Raw genomic sequence first — 26413 nt, 5'->3', positions numbered from 1 at the left:
TAAATGTTTTTAGACTATAATTTTGTCGAGGGTAACCTTTGAAACAGTTCAAAATTTTGAAGGCCTTATGTTTTGATCATGGGCTTCGGACGTCTGCGAGCCGCTTTTAGGGTGGCCATAGCCTTTTATGTTTGGGCACTCTTAATAGGTCATGTGCCTCCGAGTTTCTATAACCTAAGTCATCTTAAGTTATCCAGGATGGCAGTCCCCGAGTGGGGGTAGCCCTTTGGACTTGGATAGGGGTGGCCCTTGGGCTCGATAATTCTCGGGCAGTAGTAGCCCTTAGGCTCGATACTTTTAAGAAGCAAAAAGTATTTGTTAGCAAGGTAGAAACTTTCTTTTATTTCTGTGTGTAACATGCAAGATTGTATAAAAGCTCGTATTGCGGCCGGTATGACCTACGCGGGAAGGGTTCATTTGACTGTTTGGCCCTTACAATGAATCCTAACTACCGAGACTAGACGGATCGAGCACAGAGTTTCCCTTTTTTGATAAAAATCATGATCCAAGGGTGATGTCCCCCAGTATTCAAGGTCAATCATCGAGAGGGCTCGGATACTATTGATCTAACCATCGACTCTAATTCAAAACCGGTATTCGATTCTAAGTTAGCACGATCCACTATTTCTGGGCGGCCAACCGGATGAGGGCGACCTCGTGCCTCTCATCCAATAGTTCTAGGCTCGTGCTCATGGCCTCACCGTTCGACTCTTCGGTCGCATATCGGAACCTGAAACTCGGTTCTCCTACCTCGACCGGTATTAGTGCTTCGGCATCGTAGATCGATGAAAACAAGGTGGCCCCGGTACTAGATTTTGAGGTCATACAGTATGCCCACACGACTTCGGGCAAAATTTCCTTCCATTTCCCTTTGGCATCGATCAACCTTTTCTTAAGGTTTTGGAGTATGGACTTGTTTGTAGACTCTGCGTGCTCGTTCCCACTATGGTGATAGGGTGTTGAAAAGACCCTTTTGATCTTATGGACCTCAAAACAATTGCTTACCTTGCTGCCGATGAACTGTTTCCCGTTATCACATACGATCTCAGCCAGCATCCCGAATCAACAAATTATGTGGTCCCAAATAAAATCAATAACTTCTTTTTCTCTGACTTTCTCAAATACCTCAGCTTCAACCCATTTAGAAAAATAGTCAGTCATAAACAATATAAATTAAGCCTTACTAGGTGCCCATGGCAGGAGACCGACGATGTTCATTCCCCATTTCATGAATGGCTGCGGTGACAAGACCGAATGTAGTAGCTCCCCGGGCAGATGGATCATTGGTGCGTGCCTCTGACAGCCGTCGCATTTTCGTATGAATTCCTTCGCATCTTTATCCATGTCGATCCAGTAATATCCGACTCTGATTATCTTACGAACCAACGATTCAGACCTCGAATGATTCCCGCGGGTACCTTCTCGAACTTCCCTCAAAACATATTTGGTGCCTCCCGATCCCAGACATATGGCGAGTGGACCATCGAACATTCTTATGAACAGGGTGTTATCTTCGGACATGCTGAACCTGGCCACCTTCGTGCGTAAAGCTCTCGATTCTTTAGGATCTGAGGGCAGTTTCCCGATCTTCAAGTAATCTATATACTTATTTCTCCAGCCCCAGGTTAAGCTTGTCGAGTTTATCTCGGCGTGGGGTTCTTACACTACCGATTTCATGAGTTGTACGATTATTCCCCAGCTGAATTCATCATCATCAACCGACGACCCCAAGTTAACCAGGGCATCGACTTTGCTATTTTGATCCCGGGGCACGTGTTGTAGGGTCCAATCCATGAATCGATGTAGCGTTACTTGTAGTTTATCCAAGTATCTTCCCATTTGTTCCTTTTTCACTTCGAATGTCCCATTGACTTGATTCACCACAATGAGGGAATCATATTTGGCTTCGATCACTTCGGCCCCAGGCGTTTAACCAATTTGAGACCTGCAATCATGGCCTCATACTCGACCTCATTGTTACTCAATTTCATAGTTCTAATAGATTTCCTAATTACGTTACCCATGGGCGGCTTCAACACGATGCTGAGTCCGGACCCCTTTGCGTTCGAGGCACCGTCCGTAAAAAGGGTCTAGATTCCCTACGAGGTCCTCAATATTAACAACAATTCCTTTTCGACTTCGTGTATTAAGGTGGGCATGAAGTCTACCAAATTTTGAGATTTGATGGCGCTTCGGGGTCGATATTCAATATCGTACCCACTGATTTCCATGGCCCATCTGGCCAATCGTCCCGAGATCTTGGGTTTGTGCATTATGTTCCTTAATGGGTAAGTAGTCGCGACACATATGGGATGGCATTGAAAATATGGCCTTAACTTTCTAGAGGTGCTTAGCAATGCGAACGCCAATTTCTCCAGGTGAGGATGCCTCGTTTAGGCCTCGCCTAGAGTCCTCCTAACATAATATATAGGAAATTGCTTACCTTCTTCTTCCCGAACTAAGACTCCATTTACCGCTATCTCGAATACCGCTAAGTACAGGTACAACTGCGTGCCTTTGGAGTATGAAGCAAAGGTGGACTCGAAAGGTGTTGTTTGAGTTCTTCAAAAGCTTGCTAGCACTCCGGGGTCCACGAGAAGTTATATTTCTTCTTCAATAATGAGAAGAACGGATGGCTCCTATCGGAGGACCTTGAAATGAACCGACCCAGGGTGATTATGCGCTCGGTTATCCTTTGAACGACCTTGACATTGTCCACCATGGTGATGTCTTATATGGCCTTGATCTTGTCAGGATTAATCTCGATCCCCCGTTTGGACACCATGAATCCAAGGAACTTTCCGGACCCGACTCCGAATGCGCATTTCTCCGGGTTTAGCTTTATATTGTATTTCTTCAGTATGTTGAAGGTTTCCTGCAAACGTTTTATATGGTCCTCTTCTCGCAGGGACTTAATTAACATGTCGTCAATGTAAACCTCCATTGATTTTCCTATTTGCTCTTCGAACATCCAATTTACTAGTCGTTGGTAAGTGGCACCAGCATTTTTTAGTCTGAATGGCATTACGTTATAATAATAGGTGTCGTATTTAGTGATGAAGGAAGTCTTTTCTTGATCGTCTGGGTCCATCCGGATCTGGTTGTACCCAGAATACGCGTCGAGAAAGGTGAGTATCTCGTGGCCGGCCATCGCATCGATCATGCGATCAATGTTAGGCAAAGGAAAAAAGTCCTTAGGGGACGCCATGTTCAAGTCTTTGTAGTCTACGCACATTCTTAATTTATTTCCCCTTTTAAGCACTACCACTACGTTTTCTAAACAGTCCAAGTACTTAACTTCCCGAATGAAACCCATTTTAAGGAGTTTGGATACCTCGTCTTTGATGAATGCATGCTTGACTTCGGACTGAAGGCTCCTCTTCTGTTTAAACGGGTAAAACTTCGGATCCAAGCTCAGCTTGTGGGTAGTTATTTCCGATGGGATCCCTGTCATGTCAAGATGGGACCAAGGAAACAATATACGTTAGTTATAAGGAATTCAATGAGTTTTTTGATAGAGCTCGGGAGTTAGCTCTGTGCCCAGGTATACCTTACGATCAGGCAGATGCTCGATCAATCTGACTTGCTCCAACTCCTCGACCGTTAACTTGGTGGCATCGAAATCGTTAGGGGCTATGAAAGACCTAGGGACTCCATAATCGTCGTCCTCGCATGTCTCCTGCCTTTATGGCTCGGTCGGGGCTGGTGTCGGTTATTGCTATTTGGTTTCTTCCTTGGTGATCAAACTCGGGTTCTTTGATGTCGAGAGTGCGGATATCGGGACCACCTCATCGACCGCGAACATTGTTTTTGCGTCTGGTTGCTCCCCGTAAACTATTTGATTCCTCCTGGTGTAGGGAATTTCAACGCCTGATGTAGCGTCGAGGGTACCGCCCTCATGTTGTGAATCCATGGCCTCCCAAATAGAGCATTGTATCTCATATATCCTTCAATCATGTAGAACTTTGTTTCCTAAACTGTTTCTGCGGTGTTTACCGGCAGGGTTATCTCCCCTTTCGTGGTTTTGCATGCCATGTTAAATCCGTTTAAAACTCGAACTGCGGACACTATTTGGTCTTATAGACCCAACTGTTCCACGACCCTCGATATGATGATAATGGCAGAGCTACCTGGATCAATTAACACACACTTAACTCGAGATTTATTTATGAGTATAGATATTAACGGTGCATCATTGTGTGGTTGTAGGATGCCTTCAGCGTCCTCGTCGTTGAAAGATACGGTTCCCTCCGGTACGCAATCTCGAGCCCATTTTTTCCTTGTAATGGACACATTAGTGCGTTTTAACATCGGCCTTTGGGGGACGTCAACTCCTTCAATGATCATGTTAATGACGTACTAAGGTTCCTCTTGCTCGATCTGCTTGTTGGAGTCCCTATTCCTGGAGTGATTTTTGGCTCGATCACTCAGAAACTCTCGGAGGTGTCTGTTATTGAATAATCGGGCTACTTCTTCTCTCAATAGTCAGCAGTCTTCGGTTCTGTGGCCGTGAGTGACATGATATTTACACATTAGGTTGGGGTCCCTTTGGGCAAAATCGAATTGCAACGGTTGAGGCCACTTAGTATCTTTGATTCGTCCGACGGCTGACATGATGCCGACAGCATCGATGTTGAAGTTGTACTCTGATAACCTTGGTGCTTCCTTGGACCCGATGGGTCTGTCAAAACCATTTTTGCTCATGAGTCCCTGATTATGATGACCTAGATCGCTTCTTCTTTCACTCTTTGCAAGGTTGCGTCCGGACCCATTACTCCTTCGATCTACAGTGTATGGTTGATACTGATCTCTGTTCAATCTTGGTTCATGATCGACGACTCTTTTGGATCCGTCACTAGTCCTGACGGGATAAATGGATCTGTAAGGGGCCCCGAGCAGATCGTCTTCGACCCTGATATTTTATTGGTACATGTTATGGATGTTGTCCCAAGTTACCGCCGGGTATTCTATCAAATTTTGGTCAACTGCTACGAAGCCAATGAGCTTTGGGGGTTGATTCCTTGGGCGGCCCAATCGTCTGCGACTGGGGGTAGATCCATCTTTTCCATTTGAAACCTCGACACGAATTCCCTGAGAATCTCGTTATCTCTTTGCTTCACCTTGAAAAGGTCTAACTTCTTGGTCTCGACCTTGATAGCCCCGGTGTGCACTTTTAAAAAGGCATCAGTAAGCATAGCAAGTGAGTCAATAAAATTAGGGGGTAAGGTGTGATACCATATAATAGCTCCCTTTAACAAGGTCTCTCTGAACCTTTTCAGCAAAACGGATTCGATTTCATCATCTTTCAAGTCGTTCCCCTTGATGGCGCACGTGTAGGAGGTCACATGTTCGTTGGATCAGTCGTTCCATTATATTTTGGAATTTCGGACATACAGAACTTCTTCGGGATCGACTTCGGAGCTGCAATTGGAGGGAAAGGCTTTTCGACAAACTTTTTGGAATCCAGGCCTTTCAGTATCGGTGGTGCTCCTGGTATTTGATCGACCTTGGAGTTATAGGTCTCTACTTTTTTCCTGTTGGCTTGGATTTTATTTTCTCCCGATTCCACCCATTTTGTCAGTTCGTCAAGCATCTTTATTATCTCGGAATTGGTCACGGGTTCATCCTCACTCGGTTTTTCTGTGACTGGTTCTTTTTTGCGAGTGTTTTTTCGGGACGGTTCGGGCTCAACTATGCATGGGGTGCGGCTCTGGTTCTGCAACTGGGCTATCGCTGCTTGTTGAGCCTGTAACATTTCAAAGATTACCCGCAAGTTGATCCCATCACCTTCGATGTCATGTGTACTACGGGCTCCCCCGCGAATGTTGTTTTCGAGTCGGTTGGCAAGTTTGCTTTGATAGCCACATGTGAGTTAGCATGTTGTTCTCACTGGGCACCACATTGTTGTTCTCGCAATGGTGGTTGGATTCAACATCAACGTTCAAACGGGCAAATTGGGAATTTGACAGTTTTAATTTGACCTGAAATTAGGAGCTCAAAGAACAAGTGTAAAATAGAGTGTGTTATGGAAATTTGTATTAAATTGCCACTATTATCCTCAGTCCCACCGTGGGCGCCAAACTGTTTACCCTCAAAAACGGATAACAATTAAATTTATATGTGATTTTAAGGATACGCGGATTAAATTAATACAAATGATAATTTACGTTAGATTAAACAGATAAAAGGCGTAATAAATTGTCAAACCACTAAAGGGGAGAGGTCCCGGACTCGGTGACAACTTTAATGAAATGCATGCCTTCGATCTTGGGCTCACGATAATTAAGAACTGATGAACAAAAGTAAGAACTTTAAATAACATAGAAAATAAGAGTATATTATCTTGATATGCGTGTTATAATGATCTGTAATGAATAGTTAAACTCCCATTTATATTGTAGGGGAGTTTTACCCTAAGTACAATTTTAAAAGAGGTAAAAAAATTTATTTTACTAATCATTGATTTTCTGCCGAGACCCACGTCGTAACATCCGACTAGGTACGGATATCACGGCCTTTTGTTTGTCGTGCTCGATTATCTGGTAATGTTGTGCGAAGTTTTGGGGTTCGAATGGGACCTAGGGGACGCGGCCCCAATTCTTCCGAGAGCAGGTGTTTTTCCCGGACCCCGACTCGAGGGGATCCTTGCCCCGATTTTAGTTCCTTACAGTCACATCTCTGCTCTATTTACTTCATCGGGAACCGAGGCGTCCAAAGGGCTTGGTTCCACCCCTATACACAAAGATTATGGGTGTGTTTGGTATGAAGGAAAATATTTTCCACAAAATATTTTCTAATTTTTCAATGTTTGATTTGATTAAATGTTTTGGAAAATATTTTCCTAATGAACTCATTTTTCTCCAATTGGAGATAAATATTTTCCCTATCAAGAGAAGAAAAAACATTTTTCAAAACTCTTTTTCAACCTTTCCCGCTCTATTGCCCATCTCCACCAATCCTCACCTACCCACCCACACCCACACCCACACCCACACCCACCCCATCACCCTCGCCCTACCCCACCCCACCACCCTCGCCTACCACACCCTAATCCCCGTCTCCAACCCCCTCCCCCTCCTAAATAAAAATATTATTAATAGTACTTTCTTTTTATGTTATAGATAGAATACTTTTTTGCATTTCAACAAATAAGTATTTTCTTTTCATGATTAAAAAAAGTATTTTTTTTATTTTAACAAAAAAAAACTTCTTATCATTTTTTTTTCATTTCAACAAAAAGAGTTTTCTTTTCAAGATGTATAAAAAATATTTTTTTTTATTTTAACAAAATGAGTACTTTATTTTTATATTGTAGAAAGAGTATTTTTTTTCTTCAACCAAAAAAAAGTATTTTCTTTTTAGTTATGGAGCATAAATTTCAACATTATTTTGCTTAAAAAAGTAAAGCAACACATTAGTTCCTTTGGATTTGTGTGAATTTTTAGAAGAATAATTAAATTATTGAAGAAAATAGAGTCCTGAAAATATTGGGTTTTGGGATAGGGAGGGCGGAGAACACAGAAAACATGGGGACTTGGGGGAAGGGCAGTGAGGAGAGTGGCATAAAAAATTATTTTCCTGAAAAATATTTTCTACTCTCTAATCAAGAATGGGTTGCTCTAGTGGTGATCACCCTCCACTTCCAATCAAGAGGTTGTGAGTTCGAGTCACCCCCAAGAGCAAGGTGGGAGTTCTTTGAGGGAGGAAGCCGATGGTCTATCGGAAACAGCCTCTCTACCCCAGGGTAGGGGTAAGGTCTGCGTACACACTACCCTTCCCATCCTCCACTAGTGGGATTATACTGGGTTATTGTTGTTGTTGTTGCTTTTTCTAGCCAAACACTATAAAATATTTTCCAAAAAAAAATTTTCACTCACCAACCAAATAAGAGAAAATAAGTAATAAAATCACTTATTTTCCATGAAAATATTTTCTAGGAAAACATTTTCCTTCGTACCAAACACACCATGGGCGAAAGTACATAGCCCTAAGGGTGGTCAACTGACCACCCTTCATTGAAAAATTACGTTGTATATATATGTAAAATACTAGATTTTAATTTGACCACCCTTCATTGAAAAATTACGTTGTATATATATGTAAAATACTAGATTTTAATGGTATATAACATATATTGAATACCCTTTATCGAAAATATTTTTACTTATTTCAAGTTTGAACACCCTGAATGAAATTCCTGGTTTCGCCACTGAAACACACTCTATATATTCCTTCTTAAATTGTAAACATATACATGAACGTGGGATAAGGTAAGGGATTAAATTTATACCATCAACCAAATATGGTATAAATTTAATCCCAGACTTAATACTGGATATACTACTTTATCCCACCTTATCTCATCAAACTTAGGATTATTTTATCCCACCTTCCATGTGGGATAAAATAGTCTATGGATTATAATCCTGGGATTATTATCCCGGGATAACTTAGTCCGCTTACCAAACGACCCGAAGAATATTTTGTGAAGTAAGATGGAATGTTGAACTGTTAATGTTGTGTAGATGCAACGTTGCACATAGAGTAACTCAGGATTGTACATGGACCACCACCAAGGATTGTAGTGAGATAAATATGGTTCCTTCATCTTTAAGTATAGATTTCGGATTCAATCTGAAAATGAAAAAAATATTATTTAGGAGTATATAGTTAGGACCCAATGCGAGTACAGAATAGCACATGGAAAACAAACAAAACCCACCCATAATTACTAGTGATTGGGATTTGCTCCATTACAATTTCCTCCATTACTTGTCAATGGCATGTATATCTTCAACGGCATTACACGAAATCTGAGAACAAAGAATTATCATATGCTACTATTCATTGCATCCTACTATAATATTTACTCGCTTGAGCTACTATCATGTCGAGGCATAGTGAAAAAAGAAATTGAGATAATTAATTAAAAGTAAAGGAGTGATGCTGTTACTTGCAAATGGAAAAACGCAAGTTGAGTTTTCCAATTTGAAAGGTCCTGTCGAGGCAGGGCCGGCTCAACAAGATTGGAGGCCTAAAGACAAACTTCACAGAGAAGCCCTAATTTTTAAAAAAAATAAAAAAATCGTCATATATATTTTTAGAGATGCAGTTAGTCAAATCATTTAAGAGTTCTTAATTTTCTGGAACTATATCAGATTTCGTAGTAACTTCCTCTAGATATTCTTCTTGAATGTTATTATCATCTAACTCAACTCTATCAGTGACTTGTTCATTTAAAGAACATCCTCCCATGTTTTCTAATTCAAATTTTTTATTATTTGTTAAAAATCTATCAAGGGCTCCCTTTTGGGATTTATTTAGTTCTTCACATTTGTTTCTCTTTTTGCATAACCGGATTCATATTTTCTAGTTAACATATTTAAATTGAATAAAATCTAATAATAACTAAAATAAGAATATATACTTAGGAAGTAAGAATATCAATAATGATAAATTTTCAATGAAAAAATATAATATAAGGTTAGAATAATAAAACCTGGCTCAAGAATTTGATAAGTTGATATAACGGTATCGAAATAGTATTGCACTGCTTCAAAATAAATATTGCTTTTGTCTTGTTGCAATGCTTGAAATTTTGAACAAGACACCCAAAAGCAAACTTTGATCTTTTGTAAGCACACAACTAAAAGTTTTCTCGAATGGAATATAGGAATAATTAATAAGAAGAGAGTAAGAATAAGTGAAAGAGACAAAAATATATATATATATATATGAATAGTCATGTGGGCTCATGCCAGGTGGTATGATATAATTAGGTAAGAAATTAGACACCAATGGACCCCACATAAAAAGTAAAAAATTACTTTCTTCCAAAAAAACTTAGCTTCCAACAGTATATGCACGATTTTTTATTTTTTTATAATATATAACAAATAATTTTAGAAAAAAAATGGGGGCCCAAAAAGTTAGGGCCCATGCCATTGCTTTAGCTGTCTTATGGTTCAACCGCCCCGATATCGAGGAAGGACATTTATTAATGCAAGTGCGTACTAAAAACGAAAATAACCACACAGGATGATCCTATGTGATTTACAATATAAGACACGCCCCATTATTCACTTCAGATAAGTTAATCTTTGCTATATTATTTTTCTTCTAGATTTAGAGGGAAATTGTGAGCATGTATGATTTTCATATCAAGGTTAGCACGGCTAATAATATCAACATTAATTATCCGACATTGACGGTCAAGTATAGATTGGTTGAAATTAAAACCATTTAGGTAACGACAAAGGGCCAAATATACTTCTCTATTTTCGAAAATGATCTAAAAATACCCCTCATTATACTATTGGGTTATCTATACCCCTGCAGTTATACTTTGGGTTCAAATATACCCCTCATTTAAACGAAGGGACACATGTCATCGTCATGTTGGTTAATTCTAAATATCTCTTAATTAATTAAAAAGATCCATTACTCATACCCGAAAAATAATTTTATTTTTGTAAAAACTAAAAAAAACTTTTTTACTAAAAACTGGAAAAAAAAAACGAATATATTTTTTTTCCAGTTTTTTACAAAAAGAAAACTGCTTTAAAAAAACTGAAAAATATTTTCTAAAACAATATTTTTTGTACAAACTGGAAAAAAAACAAATGAAGCAATTTTCTAAAGCAATTAATAACTGAAAAAAACTGAAATATTTTTAACTAAAACTGAAAAAAAAAATATTTTTTCAGTTTTTACAAAAACATTGCTTTAAAAAATTACTTTTTATTTTTGTTTCAGTTTTTATAAAAATATTGTTTTAGAAAATATTTTTTAGCTTTTTTCAAAAGCTTTTTTTTGTAAAAACTGTAAAACAAAATTATTTTTCAGTTTTTAATAAAAATAATTCAGTTTTTTACAACTTTTACAAAAACAAAAATTATTTTTCGTGTATAGATAACAGATCTTTTTAATTAATTAAAAAATATTTAGAATTGACCAACAAGACGATAACACATGTCTCTCCAAAGTATGACTGCAGGAGTATAGATAACCCATTAGTATAACGAAAAATATTTCGAAAGTAGAGAGAAAAATTTTGACCTTTGCCATTTAGGTAATCATACCAAAGGTCACTTAGTAAGCGTCTCTATAAAAAGACCTTCAACTGAATTGTCCAAGTTTGTTTTAATAACCTCTTCCCTTACCCGTTATCCATAGATTAAAAGGTTGCGACGAGATCCTATCAAAATGAATATTGACTTAAACATTTAATTTTCTTTTACTTTTCCCTTTCTAGTTCCTTCCTCCACATTCTTTTAATCGAAGAAAGGTCAGTCACTAGCAGATAACTGAAAATGAGTTGAACACCAATCAGATAATGTCCTAGTTAAATGGTTTATAATGCTTTTTTTTTCTATTTTGTAGAGCTGGAGTGCAATCCCTCTTGAATGAGACTTATATATACGGATGGCGCAAAAGAATATTTACATTATCACATAACTTCGGATAACTCTCCATACAAAGTAAAATTAGTAACGGGTAAATAAAGTAGATTACTTCTACTACAAGTTAAGACACATTAATTGTGTATATAAAAAAAAAAATTTAAATCCATCTAAAAAGGCATAGGGCAACAACAGGTAAAAGGAAAAAAACTGACATAGAAATTGATCTGATAATAAGCAAACGATCAAAGGAAAGCATCCATCTCTAGTTAATGAGCCAAACATAAAACATAAAATTACTCCTAACAGATACTTCATCCAGAAAACCATGGAACCAAAATTGTTGAATTAACTTCAAATGAAACAACCAGCCTGCTAAAACTTACTCTTCTTCAGCTATTCTTCCTTTCTCACTCACATAGATACCATCCAGGAACTTACGGATATCTTTGTTCTTAACATGGCATTTCTGTCAATAAAGCAGAATCAACAAGTGCATATTAAAGTGCATGTCTACAGGAGTAAAAAGAGGGAGTTTTACCTGGTTTATGAGTGCAGCAGAACGCGAAACAAGCTCAATGTCATTCCCATCCAATACCAATTCATCCTTAACTTTCTCAGACCTGACAACAGTAACCCCTTCAAGCATATCGACTTTCCTTACCTGAGACAATGAAAGCAACAAGTCAGTTCCCTACTACCTTACACTTAAATATGCCAAGCCACCAAAGCTAATGTTAATTTGAATGATGTAGCAGCAGATTTTAAACACCTCGCCAAAGAAGAAATTGGGAGAACATATCCATCTATCAAGGAAACTAACCTACAACTATGTCATTCCTTATGGAAAAAGGATTCAAACATCTACTCTTATATTAAAAATAAACCAAATCATCTCAATCCATCCATTGATTGCAGCCAAGTACTTTACTCACTACGAAAATTTCAACCTAGCTCTCTAGTTCTCTTAGCTATTACTCCCTCTGCTCCGCTCCAATTTGTGTGAACCTATTTGACTGAACTAAGGACTTTTAAAACTTGTGGTCCTAAACAAGTCATAACATTTGTGTGGCTATAATCTTTTGAAACTTGTGGTGTTAAACATGCTAGAGCAATTGTGGGGCTATCAAAGCATAGAATTGAAAATTTAAGTTAAATTGATTCCAAATTTAAAAAGGGATCATTTTATGGAATAGACAAAAAAAATAGGTTCAGAAAACTGAAACAGAGGGAGTATTACATTTATTTACCCGTGGAAGAAAAGCAACTATTCAATCTCAGACTACTTGATTTCATAGAACTTAAAACCCAAAAAATGGTATTATAACATCATCCATGTCAATAGCAAAGCCAGGAATTTTACTAGGGGTTGTCAAAACATTAAAAGAACACTCAGAGAAAATAAGAGTCAACATATAGCATGCATACATAAAAATAAAATTTTGACCTAGCTAAACAGTATAATTTTTCGGCGAATAGGTGATACCCTTAACAGATGGTGGCTCCGCCAGCCACAATCTAAGCGCATTCCCTAATGAAATGTTAAGAAACAGATTTCAATCAATTGAAGGACTTGGAAGCACATTACTAAATCAGTGTCATAAAAGCCATTGGTGAAGCCATGTGCATCATATAAGTGTGCTTTTTTTGAGCCACTCACTTTTTAAAAAAATTGTGCTTAATACAACAAGTGCAATTATATAAAATTGGTATTTCAGAGAATCCCCATATTTTTTTTAGATGGATGGAGGCAACAAAACAAATATGTAGCACTCAAAGACACCTGAAACGTCAAATGTTTCAAGATGCATATTCGGCCATCCTATTAAAGTAGTACTATTATTAAGCAGCAAATTAAAGCCAAATAACATTTACCAACAAACGAATTCCATTCAGTAAGACTAATTGACCTCTTCATTCCAAAACATTCCAAATAGTATTTTTACATACAGATTTGAGAAGTAAACACTAAAATGTGCCAGAGGCAAAACTTGGAGAAAAACACCAAATCATATTTTAACAGAATACTCAATTAACTTCAGCAATCCACTCTGCCTAGCAATATCTCACACACCAAAAACTACAGAAATTCTAGCAGTTAAATACAGCATTTCCAAATACAATCTCCTAATCAACGTAAATACACGATAGATACATTATAAGCAATAGCAAATAAAAACACGTTATTACTAAACATTAACATTAAAAAATTCGAAAATATATTTTAAAAAAGGTACCCTTTTCTCGCCAAGAAAGTTTCTGATCTCGATAGCCTTGTTCACACCAGTGATAGAAGCATTGATAGGAAAATGGGCATACACAAAACGCATCTTGTAACGGTACCCTTTAGTGACACCAGTTATGAGATTCTCAACGTGACTAAGTGCAGTACGAATAGCAGCAGTGGTTTTACGAGATCCAAACCAAGCATCAATCTTGAGCTTTTTCTTTCCGGTTTCTTCATCTTTTATGAGCTGAAAATCAAGATTCAAGTGCTTGAAGTTGCGGGTTAGTTTTCCTCTTGGTCCTTCCACTTCTATTTGCTTTGCTTTTACCTTGATTTTTACCCCATCGGGGATATCCATCGTTTCTGATGAGAGTATAGTCTTCATTTTTTGTCTCTCTCGCTGCTTCTGCCCTCACTATTGCCTACCGGCTTCCTGTGGCGAACCAAAAAACCCTAGAGTGGAAGAGTTTACATGTTGGTGTTTATATGAAAATGTCTTAGATGTTTGTTTTATTATGGGCCAAAATGGAGGTCCAATTGACGAAAGTCTAATTCATTGTGCATTTTTGTAGAAATGGCGTGGGTTGGCCAGTTTCTGTCATGTTATTTAACGTTTAGCCACATTTTTATATACGAAAAAGGATTGTTCTATGGAAAGTAGTTTAAAGATATCTTCAGTTTCACTATCCGGTCAATTATAGCTCTACTGCAATACAATGGAATTGATATGCCCATAATTTAGATGGAGGGACACGTGGCAAGCTCAGAAATAAATAACTCACTCCCAATTTTAATTACCCGATAATTAAATACCTACCCATTTTTTTAACCCATCTGGCTTACCATCTTCCTTACTTAAATATAATCCATTAACAAAAAAAGGAATTACTAACCAGAAACTGGCCAACGACCGGATCTTGAACGGAACCTGATGTGCAGTAGAAAAGAAGAAGCTTAGAAGGTTGTACGATGGGCTTGCGAAGTTGTAACTAGCCGTTATAATTAGTTAAATAGACTAGAGGCTATAAGTTTTGGGGTGCGACACTTTAGTCCCCCTTATAGTTTATTTTATATCATTATGTAGTTACATTTGGACCCATGTAATTAGTCCTTGGCATTTACTTTTAGTCCTATAGAGTTAGTTATCCGGTTTTGTCCTTTACTGAAGAGTGGAGCATATAGGTCCTTGTATCTGCAAAGTTGGCATTATGAAAATTGAAATTATTTTCTTTGCCCTGATTTTGTTTTCTTAGCTTAGCTTTCTCCTCCTTCCTTTTACTATTTTATCGGCGACTGCAACAGTGGTATCTGAGCAATTTCTCGGCTCTGTGGATTAATGGCGGAACTAAATGAAGTGATGAATATGCTACAGAAGATCTCTGCAGAGATGACGAGCTTTACAGCTAGACAAGACCAGCTTGAAGCTGGCCATGAACAAGCATGCAGAAATCAAGATGAAGCCTTGAGTGAAATTAGATAGGTGTTAAACGAGATCATCCATGGCGAAAAAAGACCTGAGAGAGACAAGGACCTCAATCATAGTAGAGGGGGGCTATATTCACCAAGTGATAAGCCATTCGACCTAGGTGAGGTAACTACTCCTTTTTCTGTTTGTGTTAACAGCTCAGTCTCCATAGGAACGAGTAGTAACACTGTTCCATTGATTGTGTACAACCAAATTCCCAACTCTCAGCTTCCCCCACCTATTATTCCTGCCAATCTTAACCCTCTCCCACTTCCTATAAGCACCTTATCGCAACCCCAAGCTCCTGTAACACTGGGTCGAGCCTCCATAGCTCAGTCTACCCAGTTCCAAAACCAACCAATATAGCAAAGCTTCTCCCCTCAACCCAGATTTACCACCTTCCAGCCCCAACCATTTCTTACTCCTCATGATGCCAATAGACCCTACTACTCTGCCCAGAACATGCCAGTGTCATATGGCTCCTATAATCAGGACATGTCTTATCCACCAATATATTACCCATAACCTACACACATTCCACCACCCCTGTATCACCAAACACCATATATTCAGATAAATCTTCAACCTACCCCTGCACATATGCCTTATCAAAACAATCCCATATACACAAACCAACCAAACACACAAAATGTAGCCTATCTTAACCTGTATTTTACTAAGTACACCAAAGTTGAATTTCTTAAGTTTGATGGTGAGGATTTGAGAAGATAGTTGTATAAGGTGGGGCAGTTCTTTGCTGAGGAAGATGTCACCATTCAATAGAAAATAAAGCTAGTCTCTCTTCATTTTAAGGGTGATGCCCTTCAATGGCACTTAGGCTATATGAGGAGCAGGGGGGAGTTACCACTTCCTACTTGGAAGGAGTATATTTGGGCTTTGTGTGACACATTTGGGGCTGAATATACTGATACAATGACTGAGATCATGAACATCAAACACACAGGGACAATGAAGGATTACCAAAGAGCCTTTGTCAATGTCATGATTAGGCTCAATATATCAGTAGAACATGCTATTAGCATATTCTTAAACAACCTCAAGCTAGAACTTAGCCATGTAGTGAGAATTGGAAATCCTTGTACATTACCCGAGGCTTTCTACTTAGTCAGGCTGCATGAATCCAGTTTCGCAGCTCAGAGTAAGGCCATAAAAATTGGCAACTCTGTGTCATCTGTGAATAGAGGGAACATGAGTCATAGTCATAACAATTGGCCAGGAGCAACTTGAATACACTCAAGAAACCAGTCACAACTAAATTTGATAACAATGGAAGAAGAAGGTTGAGTCCAGCGAAAATGGAAGAGAAGAGGGATCAAGGACTGTGTTTCTTTTGTGATGAGAAGTTTGCGCATGGCCACAAGTGCTAGGCTAAGAGGCAAAAGGAGAAGGAGGAGGAGAAGGAGGAGAAGAAGGAGAAGAAGAAAGAGGAGAAGGAGGAGAAGGAGAAGGAGAAAAAGAAGAAGGAGGAGGAGAAGAAGAAGAAGGAGTAGAAGGAGAAGAATGAGAAGAAGAAGAGATAGCCAAGGAACTCCCTAAGAACTGTTATTTCCTTACAAGCTTTAAATGGAACCTTAGGTTATTAGATTTTGAGGTTGAGAGGATTCACAGAGCAAAGACCATTGGAAGTTTTCATTTAATGTGGCTCTACAAACAACTTCATAGATGAAGAAACAACAAAAAGGTTGGGGTGCCAAATACGTAAAACTAAGCCTCAGTTGGTACAAGTTGTTGATGGAAGGAAAGTGCCAACAGACAGAATTTGTAAGGGATTCCAGTGGTTAATGCAAGGGGCTATATTTCAGGATGATTTTCTTGTATTTCCAATTAGAAAAAGTGACATAGTGCTGGGAATACAAGGGCTCTACCCCTTAGAAGATATCAAGTTCAATTTCAGGAAGCTCATGATTGAATTTGAGTATAATGGGCAGCTGCTCACCTTGCAAGAAATCCAACCTAAATTTAAAATGATCCAAGCAAAATCAATGAACAAAATGGCCAATGAAGGATCCCAGTTCTTCATGACCAAGGTAAGAGAGGCAAAATACAAGGAGATGGAGGTGACAAAACCTGAAGGAGTTGAATAGCTTATGGAGCTAAAGCAGGTTCTTGATGAGTATGCAAAGATATTTGGTGAGCCTACACAGTTACCTCCCTCAATAAGGGTGTTTGATCAACATATTCCTTTGATGGAAGGCAGTCTACTAGTTAACTCAAGACCTTATAGATACTCAACAGTGCAGAAGGATGTCATTGAGACAATAGTTAGGGAAATTATGAACCAAGGTATCATACAATATAGTTCTAGTTTGTATGTCTCTCCAGTGGTGCTAGTGAACAAGAAGGATGGATCTTGGAGGCTATGTGTTGGCTACAAAGCTCTCAACAAGGTGACCATCAAGGACAAATTTCCCATACCCATCATTGAAGAACTCCTAGATGAATTGAGTGGATCTCACATTTACTCTAAGATAGACTTAAGGGCAGAGTACCATCAGATCATAATGGCACCAGATGATGTTCATAAGACAACATTCAAAACTCATTTTGGGCCTTATGAGTACCTGGTCATGCCCTTTTGGTTGACCAATGCACCCTCCAGCTTTCAGAGTTTGATGAACCAGATTTTTCTAGAACATCTCACGAAATTCATTTTAGTTTTCTTTGATGATATCCTAGTTTACAGCAGGAGCTTGGAAGAACACTTGCAACACTTAAGAAAATTCTTTGACTTACTACTCCAACACCAGTTATTGGCAAAGAGAAGTAAGTGTGTTTTTGCTGCAAAGAGGGCGGAATACTTAGGTCATTACATTTCATCTCAAGGGGTATTTACTGATCCTAAGAAGGATGAAGTTGTACAATCCTGGCCTACGCATCAATCTGTGACACAATTAAGAGGTTTTCTGGGGTTAGCAAGGTACTATATGATATTCATAAGAGGCTACGGGGTGATTTGTAAACCCCTTACTGATATGCTTAAAAAGATGGTTTCACATGGACTGAAAGGGCTAGAAGAGCCTTCAACCAACTTAAAGTTTCACTCACCACAACACCTGTATTAGCCCTTCTTGACTTCTCATTGGCTTTTGTGGTTGAGACTGATGTCTGCAATGTAGGCATTGGAGTTGTTTTAATGCAAAGAGGGCAACCTATTACTTTTCTCAGCAAGGGGTTATCCACACAACATAAATCATTATATGTATATGACATGAAATTGTTGGCATTAGTGATGGCAGACAACAAATGGTCTCAATACTTGACAGTTATGTCCTTCATTGTTAAAACAGACCAAAGTGCCCTAAAATTCCTCTTAGAACAGAAGCTACACACTAGAACTCAACTCAAATGGATCACTAAACTGATGCAATATGATTTTGATATTGAGTATAAGAAGGAAAAGGAAAACAAGGCAGCAGATGCCTTGTCTAGGATCCATTTATCCAACTTGTTGCAATGACACTATCCAATGTGAGAACTGATCTACTAGAAATATTTATACAAAGCTGGGAGCTAGATGAAGAACTGAGGGCAGTCATTCAGTCAATACAACAGGGAGAAATTGATACAAAAGGGTACACCTTTATCCATTGTCAACTCAGAAAGAAAGAGAAGTTGGTGGTAGGACCTGATCTTCAACTTAGAAAAGATATCCTACAACTGTGGCATAGTTCAACAGTGGGAGGACACTCAGGGATAGAGAACACTTACATGAAGGTAGTTGCTCTCTTTTATTGGAAGAACATGAAGCAGGAAGTCCAAGAATTGGTCAAGGCATGTGATGTTTGCCAGAGGCACAAGTATGACAATGCTCATTATCCTGGGTTGCTGCAACCACTCAAAATACCAGTAGCAACATGGAGCAGTATTAGCATGGATTTCATAGATGCACTGCCTAAATCTACAGAAAAACCAGTGATTTGGGTGGTGATGGATCGACTCACCAAATATGCTCATTTCATTGCTCTCTCCCATCCTTATTCTGCCAATGATGTTGCAAAATTCTTCATGGAAAACATATATAAGTTACATGGGGTACCTGAAGATATCGTTAGTGACAGATATCTAATCTTTACTAGTAAAGTTTGGTAGTAATTGTTCTCTATAATGGGAGTAACACTCAATACCTTCACTGCTTATCACCCTCAATTAGATGGGCAAACAGAGGTAGTGAATAGGTGCCTAGAAACCTACTTAAGGTGCTTTTGTTCAGACTCACAATCAGATTGGTCCCAATTCTTTAGCATCAGCAGAATGGTGGTACAATACAACCTTCCACACCTCTATACAGAGTACACAATATGAAGCCCTCTATGGACAACCACCCCCACTACACTTACCATACATGGTTGGAGATTCTCAAGGTGAATAAGTGGACAGAAGCCTACTGACTAGAGAGTTCAAAACACAATTGTTGAATTATCACCTCAAAAGAGCCCAACAAAGGATGGAAGAACAAGCTAACAAACACAAGTCTAACAGACATTTCAATGAGGGAGATAAGGTTTACCTAAAACTCCAACCATACATGCAACTTTCCATATCGGGCAGGTATTTTACTAATTTATAAGCAAGATACTATAGCCCTTACCATGTGTAACAGAAAATAGGATCAGTGGCATATAGGTTATCCCTTCCTGCCCACCTCTTGATGCACCCAACCTTTCATGTTTCCCAGTTGAAGCTCTGTCATGAATTTTCTCCTACTATAACACACCCTCCTGTCATCGAGTTGTCTAGCCCTTACTGCCCACAACCAGAGAAAATAATGGATAGAAGGATGATTCAAAGAGGAAACAAGGCAGTGGCACATGCGTTGGTTAAATGGAAGGAGTTACCATCATAAGGGGCAACATGGGAGGATTATTCAGCTCTAAAGATACGTTTTCCATCTTTCCTTCCTTCAGGACAAGTAAGATTTCAACAGGGGGAACTGATGTGCAGTAGAAAAGAAGAAGCTTAGAAGGTTGTATGCTGGGCTTGCGAAGTTGTAACTAGCCATTATAATTAATTAAATAGACAGGAGGTTATAAGTTTTGGGGTGCGACACTTTAGTCCCCCTTATAGTTCATTTTATATCTTTATGTATTTACAATTGGACCCATGCAATTAGTCATTGGCATTCACTTTTAGTCCTATAGAGTTAGTTATCCGGTTTTGTCCTTTAGTGAAGAGTGGAGCATATATGTCCTTGTATCTGCAGAGTCGGCATTATGAAAATTGAAATTATCTTCTTTGCCCTAATTTTGTTTTCTTAGCTTAGCTTTCTCCTCCTTTCTTTTAGTGTTTTATCGGCGGCTGCAACAGAACCTCGCCTTTGACCGGAAAACATTGAACCTAACTCAAAAATCCAATCTAAACACTATTGTGAAGAAGATCTTATGGTGGTTTTGATGGTGGAACTGGTCAGGGTCTGTTAGGGGGTAACAGTGGATGGCGTTTTCTGATTGAAAATTTTGAGGTTTTGAATTTTGGAGAAACGGAAAAAATAATTGTTGGTTAATTTATGGTGGTGGAAGGTGAGGATATGAAACCGGTTCAAGGTACGTAGTTTCATGGCTTTGCATTTGGGTCGATGGTGATGAACGATGTCAATCGCAAGGGTGGTGGTTGAAATTTTAATTTAGTGTTAATAGGTGGTTTACGGTAGTAACATAGTGGAGAAAGTGAAGATACAACTGGACTGGTGATGAGAATAAATAATGAGGTGGGTTAGTGGCAGTGACGGACCGCATTGAAGCCAGAGGTGTCAGCGAAACTCCTTTATCAGAAAATTACGCTATTTTTCTAGATAATTTTTTTTATTTTATGTATATTTACTATACGTTGACTCTCCTCGACTTTTCGATGTATCTAATTATTTATATTTTGACACCCCTTGATAAAAATTTTGGATCTGCCACTGATTAGCGGTGAGGGAAGACGACTGTGTTTGAGTGAAGAGTGAATCGTGTCTTTACCTATGTATGCACCGGTGCAAAATGTATTAACAATGTCAAAGTAGTGGACTGTGCCGATGAAATGTGTGTCCTCCATAAGTGTTTAATGAAATTAAGTAAATAGATTATACAGATTAAGATCCAAAAAATAATAATAAGGACGAGTAAGCTGACTGTAAAAATTTGTGAAGGAATAATGTGGTTCCATGTCTATTATTGAAGATGTGTGCATGTGTGTTGATTTGTAATTAATGGGTTATTTGTAAGGAATGTGTCGGGTATGAGTTAAAATATTGGGTGAATTTTTAATTAGAATTGATATTTAAAATCGGGATGGGTTATTTATATTTGAGCTTGCTACATGTCCCTCCGTATAAATTAGGGATATATTAGTTTCATAATTGTAGATAATAAATTTGCGTCAAGCAAATAATCGAGACTGAAAAATATTGCAACAATCGTAATATTTTATTTCAAATATTTACGTGTTACAATCTCTATGAATCCTCTCATTCTACTTTTCAACAGTAAATAAAAGCCCATTCGAGCTTAATCTTGAATTTTATTTTATTTTAATCCAAGTGGTTGAGGTCTGATCTTGACCTTGACGTATTTTTAATCCAAGGGCTTGTAGCTTGATCTTGAATCTTCATCTTAATCTTTTAATCCTTAGAACGCTTGAATGCTTGTAGCTTTTAGAGAAATCTCCAACGTTTCATCCACGAGATCTCTCTTGCTTCTTATTATAACTTCTGGTCCATTTTCTCGGTCATGAAGACTCCTATTTATAGTTGTGGGAGGGAAGAGTTCTCATAAGAACAAACTCTTTCCGACCAATCAAATTGAAGTGTGACATGGCTGCATTTGATTGGCCAGAACATGCCACTTGCACACGTGGCACGATTTCATTGGCCTTTTGATTTGGCTTGGCATGCCCTGTCATTTTGACACGTGGCGTGATCCTATTGGCTCTTCTGTTTGACTTGGCGTGCCACGTCATTTGGCATGTGGCACTAAACTAGGCCTCTAGGAAGAAGACATTTTTGGCTTAATAAAGTGGGCCATGATTTGTAGCCAACTAAATAGGCTAGCCCAATAGATTAAGGCTTATTTATTTAATCTATATATATAGGACTTATATAATTGATCCAATTATATTAGCCCATAATATTTATTTGGACTAGTATATTTAAAATATCATCCAAATTATTTATTAAATTTAAATCCAATAAATTTTATATCTTTATATGGAAGCCTCGGTATCACAAGACGTTTTTCTTGCTATCAATCAAAATTCAAGAGCTCAATTCTCAAAAATATCTTGGGTTCATGTCTCACTGAATTTAAAACATTGTGCCAAGTGACTCTCTTCTATGCATTTTGTTTTTTCTGTCAGAGAGCGAATATGAAGACCAACAAACTTGAAGGTTGTGCGAACATGAAGACATAGCGAACCCCCATACTTTAATGCAAATACTATGTAGCCTCCTACACGATTATAATCATTTCATTGAAGACACTAATTTACCATAACGACTTGCCCACTTTAAATCAAATGGGATACAAAGTTTAACAGAAGAATGGTATCTCAGCTCAATTTTTAAGTGATGACTGAATGGATTACATTCCATCGTACTTCATTCGAACAACGATTGGGGCACTATGTATCTTTTGAAATGATGCGGCTGAACTTATAATGAAACTCTAAGCTGCCTACGTATCACGGTAAAGAGGATCAAATCATACCCTAGTTCAGAATAGATAATTTTTTATTTTTTATTTTTTATGTCCTAACTTTTGCCTAGGCCACCTCTTTCGAGGTTTTCAACCTAGCAAACCCTTTTTTTATGTCCTAACTTTTATCTAGGCCGCCTATTTCGAGGTTTTCAACCTAGGGGTCTCTTTTGTTTTTGTGGTGAGTCGTACACAATTTAGACTCATGCGGGCCAGGAGTGTAGGAACATCCAGTTTAGGCTATGCGTCATGGAGCGTAGCGATTTACAATTTAAGCTCGTATTTTGAAGAGCCTTGCAACCTGAAGATTTTGCTCAAATTTATAACGACCCGAGTTGTCGTTTTAAAAATTAATGCCCTGTTCAGCAACTTAAGATCCTGAGAAACTTCGTAATATGTATTATGACTTGCGTGTGCCGTCGAGTTTGGTTTTCGGAAGATTCAAAATTAAATTGAAAGAACAATTCTTATTTTAGAAGCTAAAATGAAAAGAGTTGACCGGAGAGGTGACTTTGGAGCAAACGACTCAGGAATGGAATTTTGATGATGCAAATAGCTTCGTATGGTAATTTCAGACTTAGTCGTATGTCCGAATTTGGATTTGAAAGCTCGTAGGACAATTCGACGCATTATGGCGAAAGTTGGAAAATATAAGATTTTTGAAAAGTTCGACCGAAGATTGAATTTTTGATAACGAGGTCGGATTTCGATTCCGGAAATTGAAACAAATCCATTACGTCATTTATGATTTGTGTGCAAAATTTGAAGTCATTCCGTATTGATTGGATACGTTTCGGCGTAAAATATAGAAGTTGAAAGATTTGAAAACTCATAATTCGATTCGATGCGTGATTCGTAATTTCGGCGTTGTTTGACGTGGTTTGAAGCCTCGACGAAGTTTGTATTGTATTTTGGGACGTGCTGGTATAATTGGTTAAGGTCTTGAGGGCCTCAGGTGGATTTCGAGAGGTTAACGGATCAATTTGGACTTGAAGAAAAGTTGTTGAAATTTTTGGGCAGCAGTTGATGCTTTCGCTTCTGTGGATGCTTCATCGCAGAAGCGACCTCGCAGAAGCGAGGGAATCGTTGCAGAAGCGACTGTAAAGGGAACTGGGCAGAGGCAAGCTTGAACTCGCAGAAGCGGACATTTTTGCGCACCTGTGCGATCCCAGAAGTGAAGCTGGCAGCTTGCTGGGTTTCTCGGAGAAGCGTGAACAGTGCTCGCAGAAGCAAGAACAGTACTTGCAGAAGTAGAGGCAGCACAGAAGCATGAACAGTGCTCGCAAAATGAAAAGAGTTAACCGGAGAGGTAACTTAGGAGCAAACGACTCAGGAATAGAATTTTGATGATGTAAATAGCTTCGTATGATAATTTCAGACTTAATCGTATGTCCGAATTTGGATTTGGAAGCTCGTAGGACAATTCGACGCATTATGGCGAAAGTTGAAAAATATAAGATTTTTGGAAAGTTCGACCGAAGATTGAATTTTTGATAACGAGGTCGGATTTCGATTCCGGAAATTGGAACAAATCCATTACGTCATTTATAATTTGTGTGCAAAATTTGAAGTTATTCCGGATTGATTGGATACGTTTCGGCGCAAAATATAGAAGTTGAAAGATTTGAAAACTCATAATTCGATTCGATGCGTGATTCGTAATTTCGGCGTTGTTTGACGTGGTTTGAAGCCTCGACGAAGTTTGTATTGTATTTTGGGACGTGCTGGTATAATTGGTTAAGGTCTTGAGGGCCTCAGGTGGATTTCGAGAGGTTAACGGATCAATTTGGACTTGAAGAAAAGTTGTTGAAATATTTGGGCAGTAGCTGATGCTTTCGCTTCTGTGGATGCTTCATCGCAGAAGCGCCTTGCAGAAGCGAGGGAATCGTTGCAGAAGCGACTGTAAAGGGAACTGGGCAGAGGCAAGCTTGAACTCGCAGAAGCGGACATTTCTGCGCACCTGTGCGATCCCAGAAGTGAAGCTGGCAGCTTGCTGGGTTTCTCGGAGAAGCATGAACAGTGCTCGCAGAAGCAAGAACAGTACTCGCAGAAGTAGAGGCAGCACAGAAGCATGAACAGTGCTCGCAAAATGAAAAGAGTTAACCGGAGAGGTAACTTAGGAGCAAACGACTCAGGAATGGAATTTTGATGATGTAAATAGCTTCGTATGATAATTTCAGACTTAGTCGTATGTCCGAATTTGGATTTGGAAGCTCGTAGGACAATTCAACGCATTATGGCGAAAGTTGAAAAATATAAGATTTTTGGAAAGTTCGACCGAAGATTGAATTTTTGATAACGAGGTCGGATTTCGATTCCGGAAATTGGAACAAATCCATTACGTCATTTATGATTTGTGTGCAAAATTTGAAGTCATTCCGGATTGATTGGATACGTTTCGGCGCAAAATATAGAAGTTGAAAGATTTGAAAACTCATAATTCGATTCGATGCGTGATTCGTAATTTCGGCGTTGTTTGACGTGGTTTGAAGCCTCGACGAAGTTTGTATTGTATTTTGGGACGTGCTGGTATAATTGGTTAAGGTCTTGAGGGCCTCAGGTGGATTTCGAGAGGTTAACGGATCAATTTGGACTTGAAGAAAAGTTGTTGAAACTTTTGGGCAGCAGCTGATGCTTTCGCTTCTATGGATGCTTCATCGCAAAAGCGACCTTGCAGAAGCGAGGGAATCATTGCAGAAGCGACTGTAAAGGGAACTGGGCAGAGGCAAGCTTGAACTCGCAGAAGCGGACATTTCTGCGCACCTGTGCGATCCCAGAAGTGAAGCTGGCAGCTTGCTGGGTTTCTCGGAGAAGCGTGAACAGTGCTCGCAGAAGCATGAACAGTACTCGCAGAAGTAGAAGCATGAACAGTGCTCGCAAAAGCGAGCTTGCAGGCGCGACAAATCTGCCCGCAGGTGCGAAACTAGGCAGAAACATAAGGACCAAAAATTAATCACTTTGCCATTTTCAATTGAGATTTTGGAGTTCGTTTTTTGGGCGATTTTGGAGGAGTTCATCACGACTTTGACTTGGGTAAGTGTTCTATATACGAAAGTGATTATATTTCATAAATTCATGGTTATATTCATCGTTTAATTCAGATTTAAATAGAAGAAATCAAGATTTTTGGAAAACTTTTCAAGAACGAAAATTTAGGATTTAGAGGTCGAGTTGTTATCGAAATTTGATAAAATGGGTATGGTTGAACTCGTATCGAAATGAGTGTTTAGATTTCATGAAAATTATGTCGGGTTCCGAGAGGCCAGCCCCGCGTTGACTTTGTTTGACTTTTTAGAATAAAATTTTAAATCGATGTTATATTATCCGGAATTGGTTTAGATGAATTTTAATGAAGTTATACAATTACTTTGAATAGATTTGAGCTGTTAGAAGGTCAATTCAAGCACGAAGGTGATTTTGGAATACCGTCCTAACTTCAAATGGCAAGTATCTTGCCTAACTTTGTGTGAGAGAATTTTTCCTTAGGCATTGAGTCTTATGTGAAATTGTGTGATTGAAAACCATGTACACGAGGTGACGAGTACGTACATAGTTTATATGTGCAAATTATATTGATTGAAACTCGTAGACACTGTTATGTATTAAATTAAAAATTTGTTGGAACTTA

General features: G+C 38.6%; 1 protein-coding gene and 1 long non-coding RNA gene across 2 annotated transcripts; both read right to left on the bottom strand.

Annotated features, from left to right (window-relative positions):
- Positions 1 to 8200: 8200 nt before the first annotated feature.
- Positions 8201 to 8816, bottom strand: LOC107769104 (uncharacterized). Its single transcript, XR_001644327.2, has 2 exons — positions 8723 to 8816; positions 8201 to 8634 (listed from the first exon to the last, which is right to left on the bottom strand). It is a non-coding gene; the product is annotated as an uncharacterized LOC107769104 (long non-coding RNA).
- Positions 8817 to 11421: 2605 nt separating this feature from the next.
- Positions 11422 to 14146, bottom strand: LOC107769103 (large ribosomal subunit protein uL6z/uL6y). Its single transcript, XM_016588289.2, has 3 exons — positions 13640 to 14146; positions 11944 to 12066; positions 11422 to 11871 (listed from the first exon to the last, which is right to left on the bottom strand). Exons 1-3 carry the CDS (start codon positions 14012 to 14014, stop codon positions 11785 to 11787), a joined length of 585 nt encoding a protein of 194 aa, XP_016443775.1. The 5' UTR covers positions 14015 to 14146; the 3' UTR covers positions 11422 to 11784.
- Positions 14147 to 26413: the final 12267 nt, after the last annotated feature.

The sequence above is a fragment of the Nicotiana tabacum genome, chromosome 15 (genome assembly GCF_000715075.1).
Source record: "Nicotiana tabacum cultivar K326 chromosome 15, ASM71507v2, whole genome shotgun sequence".
NCBI lineage: Eukaryota > Viridiplantae > Streptophyta > Magnoliopsida > Solanales > Solanaceae > Nicotiana > Nicotiana tabacum.
This window is presented reverse-complemented; position numbering and strand designations above follow the sequence as displayed.